The sequence below is a fragment of the Plectrocnemia conspersa genome, unplaced genomic scaffold (genome assembly GCF_051122295.1).
Source record: "Plectrocnemia conspersa isolate PC_06_02 unplaced genomic scaffold, ASM5112229v1 ptg000009l, whole genome shotgun sequence".
Taxonomy (NCBI): Eukaryota; Metazoa; Arthropoda; class Insecta; order Trichoptera; family Polycentropodidae; genus Plectrocnemia; species Plectrocnemia conspersa.
This window is the reverse complement of record NW_028277173.1, coordinates 23655058-23664578: the sequence shown is the minus strand read 5'-3', so window position 1 is coordinate 23664578 and position 9521 is coordinate 23655058. Positions and strand designations below refer to the sequence as shown.

General features: G+C 28.9%; 1 protein-coding gene and 1 long non-coding RNA gene across 2 annotated transcripts; one reads left to right on the top strand and one right to left on the bottom strand.

The window, feature by feature from the left end:
• Positions 1-787: 787 nt before the first annotated feature.
• On the bottom strand, positions 788-4625 carry LOC148232319 (putative cleavage and polyadenylation specificity factor subunit 2). The gene is made up of 13 exons (XM_088191503.1): positions 4495-4625; positions 4241-4411; positions 3911-4176; positions 3603-3848; positions 3351-3538; positions 3063-3286; positions 2849-2998; positions 2052-2253; positions 1879-1969; positions 1629-1815; positions 1314-1552; positions 1060-1250; positions 788-992 (listed from the first exon to the last, which is right to left on the bottom strand). Exons 2-13 carry the CDS (start codon positions 4387-4389, stop codon positions 900-902), a joined length of 2226 nt encoding a protein of 741 aa, XP_088047629.1. The 5' UTR covers positions 4390-4411; positions 4495-4625; the 3' UTR covers positions 788-899.
• A 1290-nt stretch (positions 4626-5915) lies between these two features.
• LOC148232318 (uncharacterized) lies at positions 5916-7414 on the top strand. Its single transcript, XR_015810803.1, has 3 exons — positions 5916-6029; positions 6605-7215; positions 7283-7414. It is a non-coding gene; the product is annotated as an uncharacterized LOC148232318 (long non-coding RNA).
• The last annotated feature ends 2107 nt before the right edge of the window (positions 7415-9521 follow it).

Below are 9521 nucleotides of genomic sequence, written 5' to 3'. Positions count from 1 at the left end.
CACATAAGCACGCTTAAAATGATGTATGGATCATTCTCCAAGACTTCTCATGAAAGTTTTCACATGTTTAAAATTCATTGTGCTTCGCGGGTAATTGTTGCTTTGTTAAAACTCTGCGAATAATTGCTTACTCTTTCGCGTGTTATGACCACCCAAAATCATTACGTTGCAATAAGCTTGAATAAGAAAAACTAATAAATGTTTGTCTTACACACGTACAGATAAAATGGCGTTTTAGCGGACTGCCTAAAAGTAAAAAAAGATTATGATTCAGTGATGTGTCTTTTTTTTAGCACAATTAACGCTAATACGGACTTATTGAGAACGGCACAAATAATAAAAATAATGTACCACCATGTCTAATATTCCCGAATGTACCTGTCAAACGGATATTATAATAAAATAAAAATATTTCAGCTCTACTCCAAATCATACATAATTGAATTATACTTGAGAAGGTATCAAACACATATGATAAAGATTATGATACATTTAAATTCAAGAATGTGTTTATTCCCAGAACCTGAATTCAATTCCGAAATCTTCCAGTGATTATAAAATTAATTTCTTAATGACTAGAAATAATTTTGCGATTTTTATCATGGTAAATTTTATGTCGCAACTTTACAAGTGCAGCATCTGAAATACCAGTACTTGCTGGTGCTTCAAATTATTTTAACAAATAACATCGTCTATAGTGAAATGTAAAGGAAAACAATATAAACGGAATTCAAAAGTTAATCGACTAATATATATGTATATAACATTTGTAAATTTAAAAGGAAAATTTATTTATAAAAAATATTTATTACAATACATCAAAATGCACAATCAAGTATAACCTAACACTAATATTTATTTGAATATTAAATAAATACAAAATTTAAAATCGAAAAATATTAAACAATAGCATACTGCTCGTACAATAACTCCCTTACTTTATAATATTCCTCTGATAGACAACCTTCCATAGAGAGATTTCCTCCTTCGTCCTAAAAAAAAATATTATAAAATACATTATTTAAGTACATTCTTAATACATAAAAATAATTAATTTACTCTTCTAATCGCCAAAGTGCCATTGCTGCACCACAGCACGCCGCCGACAAACTCTGAAGAAATATTATTCTTAGAGAGTACTTGTTTAAAATCAGATAGTTTCAACTCGTTAATAAACACTGTCTGATGTGGTACAATATCATCAACCAATAAAGGTTCCAAGGTAAATATCTGCTCAATGTCTTGTTTGACTAAAATTATATAGAAAATGATAAAATTCACATAATTAAAATAATTATATATAAAACACATACTATCTTCATTCTCATTTTCATCATCAATTAAATCCGATTGTGGTTCTGTCTCAGGTATAGCAATACGGCCAGAGAGCCATGCAATCTCAGCGCCTTTCAAGCCCTTTTGCCACGTCAATCCTGACACTAATGCGTCTGTTAATTTTACTTGATAAATATGGGATTCGGTTGTGGCATCTACAGTTTCTCCTTTAGATGGCGTAAACACTTTTGTAATACCTTCACTTAAGCAATGTGCTCTAAAATAATTCACACGTTGATGAGTACATAACATAAATAAATGCTTCACTTCAATATATGATGAAAGCATATTACTTTAAAGTATTAACAGCTTTTTCTCCTCCTCTTAAACATATAACATTCCTAGCACGTATATGTGATATTATCTTCAATAACGACTCTCCGTCGGATCTTCCTTCAAAATCAATATATTGAATAGACGCTTTAACAACTATTTGTCGTTTGGTTTCAGTACATTTGGTCGGAATGTCAAAATCATACTCTAAAATTAGTGAATATATTGTTTTATGCATATAAATAACTTTTGCGCATTATTAATTATTACCTTTCTTCTCAAGTTTCTTTACGGGTGCGGGTACAGGTTCTTTGTTTTCTGCATCTATATCCATTGCTTCAGCTAAACGGTAATCTTCCAACTAAAAAATCGAAAGACAGAAATAATCAATCTCGCAGTAAAGGACTGAAATGAAACAAGAAAAATAAAAGTAAACTACTAACCCTAATTATTTCACCATATTCATCACTTTTCGTTTTCTCTTCGTGAAAAGGAAACATAGCGTGCTGTCTTTTATTTGATTTGAAAAATCCTGTAGATCTCTGAACATCATTTCGCACAATTATATCATGTTTTCCTGTAATGATTGACATTTCCAGATCATCGTCGGATTCAGAATCAGAACTGATACCAAACTCTTCTTCTCTATAATAAATAAAAATATAGAAATATTTTTTTTTTAATTTACAAAGGATTATGGTTAAGTAAAAATACAGTTTTTTTATTTGGTTAGCAACACTGCTATATATGTAGTCTAGGTTATACGTGACAGTGTTTACAGGACCTCATTCGCAGAAATATTGTGTTGTTTGTTTCTGTCTATGGCAATGATTTTATCGACAAGAAAAATATTGTCGTGAATTTGAAGCTGGTAGAAATGACTCATGATAAATAAAATAATGATGCCAACTATCATCACTGATGAACTCATCCAAGAAATTGAAGATAAAATAAAGTTTTGTGGGTGTTTCTTTCAATTTAAGTACTTATTTATAGAATACATTTTCAGAATTTGGTAGACTTACTAAAATCTTTGCCCGACTAGTTTTCATAGGGCAAGTTTTTCTCAAAAATGGTTATAAAACACTAGCATATCGCAACCGTGATGAACAATAAATAAAAGGTTGTTCAAAGTCATTCCTAAAATAATGCATTTTATAAACATTTTCTAGTCTTTACATCTTCACTATCCGAATATACCTCACATCAAATCAAATAAATAATACATAAAATAACATACTTTTTCAAGCTATCAAGCCTGATTCTTTGGGTTCGTATAAAGTCATCAAGCTCTGGTCCTTCCATTTTCACTCTTTTCTTAACAACCAAATCTATTGTTCTATTTCCTCCGTTTTCTAACAAATCTCTCGCAAGTGTACCCGGTGAAGTTCTAAAAATGAATATTCTTATAAAAATAATATTTATTACAAAAACATTAGAGCAACTATGATAACCTTGTTGTTAGCACTATACTATTTTGAGGCTGAGCAGCCCAAGTCATGAACAAATCTCTAGCATATCCCGAATCTAAATCTGGACCACTTGCCAACACTACTTTCGGTCCTGGAATACGGAGAACTTCAGTAGTGGTATGGCACACTTGAAGATGCCTCAGCTGAAACGGATTACTTCGTGCACCCTCGAACGTCTTCATCAGCTTATCGCTCATCCATTCAATCTATAAAAATAAAAATATTACAAAATAACAACGATTCAAATAAACTATTAATAATATTATTTACCTGCGATTTTGCAAATTCGACTACATTATAACTGACGTTATTTAACAAAATGAGTGAATATGCAATCAAGCCAGAGTCTGTGTTCCTCCAAAGCTGATCAAGCATGTGAGCCAATTCTAATACCCTTCCAGCGGTATCTACAGGTACTAACACAGAACCTCCCCCACGGAACGTCGAAAGAATTGTTGCTAAATAAAAAAATATTATTTTTTTATAGCACTAAAAACGTTTTAAATAATTAATTATATTTACTCATAAGTTTTTCATCTCGAGTTCTTCTACGAGCTTGTTGATAGTTTGCATTTAAAGCATCGGTAATCAAAACTGTAGGTCTCTGTAACTTTTCTAATTCGCAACCGTTTAAGTGACGTTCCTTTTTATGATTAAAATCTGTTGCATAAACTATTTCTTCTTCACCTTCCTTTACAATTTTCCAAATAGTACCGCCGATCATATGACCGGCTGGTAAAGGAGTAATAGTCAAACCGTATCCTTTTCCTAAAGCATTGTCAAGTAATAAATATCTCATAATTAAGCAAATGTTTATTCGTTATATTTACCTTTCAAAGGAATGCTTTGATTATACTTTAATTGTGTGATTTTTTCAAAAGCGGCGTCAACGTCGTCTAATGTGAATAAATCAAAATTTTCCATATTGTATCGAGATTGATACAAGTCATACATAAACATTTGACCCATTTTGTACACAGGAAGAGTTGCGTATATCGGACAATTTAGCCCCAATTTACCAACTATGTAGGGCAAACCTCCGAGGTGTAACGGATCGGGATATGACAATAGTACAGCGTCAATGCTGTGTATATATCTAATGCGTGACAAAAAGTTATAACATAGTACTAAATATGAAACTAATAAATATTTATATAAACCTCTTCAATTCTTTGGGAAACTCCATGTCGAACTTTTCATCCCATCCACAATCAAGAAGAAATTTAAACTCGTCCACCTGGAGAATGTAACAAGGGGGAGATTCGTCCATAGCCCCTGATATTGCGTGAAGTTTTATAATCGAAGTCATCTTGAAAATGTATGTACTTAACCTAAAATAATAATTTGACAGTTTTGAAATGAATGTGTAGGAATATGGCTGTAACAAATAACATTAATGTATGTATATATTCACAATAAATCGTGTTATATGTCGATTGAACGTGAACACAGAGCTCTACGTGAAGTCAGGAAACATTGTTTATAAAAACAGAGCCGGCAAACCGACGACAGCAGCCCGCAGTTTAAAATTTACGGCCATAAAAACTTAAAAAAAATAGGTACACACTCAAATTAAAAATTAATATACTCTGACTTATTCCTTTTTTAATTATGAATTATTATTAGTGAATACCAAAAATAATTTTAAATAACAGTTCTTAAGTGAAAAATTTAATTAATTATTTTGCTACCAAATATACTAATTCCATAAATATTTTTTTATCAATTAAAAATATTCAAGTATCTAGTAATTTAAAATGTAGTTTTATCTTGGTGTAGTTATTACATTTTAGTCCTGCGTATCAATCAATGGCACGTTGAAAAATTGCATATGCAGCATTTGCAAATTCGCTACTTTACGACCACGTCCACTTTTCCGCGTCGATCTTATCAAAGCGATCACTGGAATTGATTGCGCTATGTAAGTACTAGATCAATATTATTTACAACTATTAAGAAGTACAGTAATCTATAATGACATTAGAATTTGTTATTTGCCACAGGTTTGACATTGGTTTAGGCGGGGAAGTTAGGTTATGGACTTTTTTACAAACTCACGGCGCCACTGACATTTCAAAGCGTATTTATTGTTTTTATATTAATCCATATGAGGCGTTGAGAATATGAGGAGCCAATTAAATGAGGTATCATTTTGCTTTATTTCATAATTAATCCACGATGTAGGGTTATCTAAAATGACCGGATCTTCCGAAAACCGATCGTTATCCCGAAATCGTCCAACTGTCTTGATTTAGTGTACAATACAGTCGTTACAATATTTACCGACTTTTTGTTATATCAATAAAAAATAATGACAACGATTTTCAAATCATAAAAATATGTAGAAAAATATTTTTTTAATTAAAAAACATTAAAAAATCCCACTTAATCAGTTCCTGGCTATATTTTTTATATTGCTATGGTAAATTTTTAATCTGAATTCGGGTTAGAAAACCACCAGCCTCTTAGTTTATTTATAAATTTTGATCATATTTATGGGATAGGCTTAGTATAGTGCCCCTGTTTAAGTCATGTTCTCTATCTATGACGTTTTAAAATCCCAAATCTTTAATTAACATTGTTTTCCGAGATGCTGGATCTATTAATAATTTATAAAAATTCTAAAAAGTAAAAAATATATTAAGCTCAATAAACAATGGTTTTTCACTTAATATCATGATTAGACCCATAAATTTGGTTGGCCCCTCATATTATTATGAAATACTATTATACAGTTGTTGAGTCAGTCCTTAACAATCTTTACACCTTGTAATATTTCTCTTTGCCTTTTTAATGCTTTTGTATATTTATTTTAGAGTAATAAATTTTAAAAAGACGAAAGACGAAAACTTGTTAAATACAATGAATTGCTTATCGATGCCTGACCTTTTTGATGATTGTAATGTTGATACTGATTTATCAACAGATATATATGAAAAATCTACCAACGTAAGTATATGCTTTTTTACTTTAAGTATTAATATTATAATTTAATGGAAAAAAATAGCTTTAACACTTTTAACAATTTTATATGAGAAGCTTTTTAAATTATTATTGATGTACAATTTTCTTACATACATTGACATTATTTTTAAATAAACAACTATAACTATCATCTCTATAGAATATATTATTTATGTACATATATAGAATATAATTACACATAACATTATGTATATAAAAATATGCAATATAATCCTTCTCTCCGAATAAATAATAATTACATAATAAATTATACTTAAAAGAGCTAATAAGTTATATCATATATGTATTATACCTTCATTTTCATTAATGTTATCTTATTTTATCGCTGTAAAGTTTCTTTCATTTCATAATTTTGATTTCTTTAAAATTTGTCATCAGCATAACTTCAGTGGCATCTATTATTTTTCTTTCCTATAAATTCTATACTATAATTAAATATCAAACAATTAAAAGTATATCTCGATATTATATATAACTAAATACAAAATGATTATATACTCGTGCATTTTATAAAAAAGGTATGGTTTATTTTTCAACAGGCGACACAAGTTTTAGATGCAACTAGAGAAGCGGAGCTCGAACCATCCAATAAAGCATATTTTTCTTTAAAATCTGTGGCATCTAATGAACATGATCTAATAAATAGCGAATTAGAGTTGCCTGTAGATAATGATGTGCCTAATGAATTGCTGTCTGTTAAAAACAAAAATGAAATCATAATGAGCAATAAATATACAAAAGTAGATGATATAATGATGAATGCTGTAAATAACAGCAATCAGTTACACAAAGAAAAATGTAATAGCTTACATAAAACTAAAACGAACAATAATTATAATCATACAAAAGAAGATAGCAAAGTGAATATTCCTGAATGTTCTTCTTTAAAACTTATATTAAATGAAGAAGAATTTTTAAATTATAACAATGAAGATCAGATACCGCCAAAAAATATTTCAGTTATCAATGAAACTACTAAAATTGCTTCATTGGAGCCTTTACTAATACATGGAAATGAATGGTTCGTTGAGCAAAACGACGATGGAGTTAATACAAGCAATAATCACACAAAAGCCGGCGATGTAGAGATGATTGAAAAGCAAGAAAAGTTATTTGCATGCGACAAATGTTCTTACACTACAAACAAAGAGTAAGTTTTAAAATTTTAAGTCCTTGAAAAATCAATCATAATTCATATATTTTTATGAACTTTACAGACGTTTATACAAGAATCATTTATCAACTCATTCCAACGTTAAAACGTATAAATGCAGTACTTGTTTCAAAAAGTTTAAGACAAGTAATGGATGCAAAAAACATTCTAAAACACATTCCAACGGTGATGAGTTTACATGTATGAATTGTTCTTCCAAATTCAAAACATCAGGTGTGTATATATTTTTATTAAAATTTATTACATAAATATTTAAATCGTTTGTAAGATATATTTTGTGAATTAGGTCAATTCCAGAGACATAATCGATTATGCCATACAAATGAAAAACCACATAAATGTGATCAATGTGATTATGCTTCAGTCGAATCGACTAAATTAAAAAGACACAAGCGTGTACGACACGGCGATGAACAAAAAAAGGTAATATTACATACATTTTTGTTGGCTTTTCTATCTTTTATATCCTGTTACATTTCAAGTTTTGTATATATATGTATATACATTTATATTATTTGTATTAACTTTATTTCAACTTTTAATAAAATTTTCAGTGTTCAGACTGCAATTTTTCTTCATCAAATGCTATCAAACTCCAAAAACATTATTCTCTTGCTCATGTCGGTGAAAAATCATTTCACTGTGATATATGTGGAGTTAGTTTTTCACTGTTAAGAGTTTTAAATGAACATAAATTGCTTCACTCGAAGACGAAGCCAACGTTCCAGTGCCCACAATGCCAAACAATGTTTACACGATTACACGATGTAAAGGTTCATATACAGAACTTACACGATAAAACCAAACCCCAACTTTGTGTAAAATGTTGTATATTATTTCCCGATAAATATTCCTTTAAAAAAAAGCATTGTTGTGTCTGATTCTGAAGAAATAATTCATGCTATGTTATATCACTTATATTATTAAAATATATTCTATAAATAATAATTAATTTATACTAATATAAAGTTAAATAGTATATTTTCAACAGATTATATATTTATTAAATTATATAATTTTTAATAAATAATATATTTACTATTTTGACCAAAGAAAATTATTTTTATATTTAAGATGTTTGATAACGATAACTAAAAACTTTTAGAGCGACTATACTATTTTGCAATTTATGATATTTTTTTAAATATATATTTGTTATATAGAAATTGTAAATTAATAAATTAATTTAATATTTTATTATTTTCTGAATACTTCTATCAAATTTAAAAATGTTTTATCAAAATTTAATAAAATATATTTATATATATATATACATATGTTGAAAATATTAGATATGTACTTTGTAAATAGGTTGTCCTATTATGTACATTTTCGTTTGCAATGTTTTTAATCAACAATGTAAATTTAATTTAAATTATTATTTTAATTTATTACGAAATGATTATTTTGTACACAAATTATAATTAATAAATCAGCATTTAGAACTTATTATTGTTCATATTACTCTTCACTATAATAGTCGATGCCTACAGACAAAATTATCCTTTATCTCTTTGTTCTGGGTTACGCAGCGCCAGTTGATGATGCCAAGAATTAAGAGGTATTTTTATACTCTGTCTAACCAATACAATCGCAATTTCACTGGGTTCCAATTACCCTCGAGCTTTTTCAGAGTAAACCGCTTTGCAGACTTCAAATCATATATGTAAAAAATATGTCCTGATAATGCCAGGTTCGCAATATAACTTATATAAGCTGTTATATTGATGCTATCAAACATCATCCTCGCAAATTACAAAACATCTATGATTCTATCAACGATTTCGACCATACATAACTAGTTGTGCAATAAAATGTATACCAGACAGATTCACAAAGTGTCTCGTTGACTATTAAAGTCGCACACCCCTTGGCACCAAAACCAGAAACTACCTAATATGATAAGGAAAAATGCATCGTTTTTTTCCATAACAATATTAATATGTCAGTTGTATGTTTAATGTATTACATAAATAAATTTCAGTGCTAATAAAAATAAAATATGAACATAACCAATTAAATATATACTGAACATTATTATTGCTTTTTTACACACACCTCACCTAGTAATAAATAAACAAAGGTCAATACTATCAATTCAACCATACAAAGTATCTAATTTATTGACATTGAATGTATTATATACTCTATGATACATTTTCAATAATGGATGGGTGGAGTTTTGGCTTTATCATTATTATTTTTTTGCAAACTACATAAATTGTATATATATACATTGAGAGAATCACTTATGACCGTTATTGTTCCGTAAAACTTTCTAG

Excerpts from the sequence above, each read along its gene's own strand:
- LOC148232319 (XM_088191503.1), bottom strand. The coding sequence starts at position 4,389 with ATGACTTCGATTATAAAACTTCACGCAATATCAGGGGCTATGGACGAA. Across the intron at positions 2,254-2,848 it reads AGGCTTGATAGCTTGAAAAA|AGAAGAAGAGTTTGGTATCA; the intron begins GTATGTTATTTT and ends TATTTATTATAG. Across the intron at positions 993-1,059 it reads GCACTTTGGCGATTAGAAGA|GACGAAGGAGGAAATCTCTC; the intron begins GTAAATTAATTA and ends ATTTTTTTTTAG.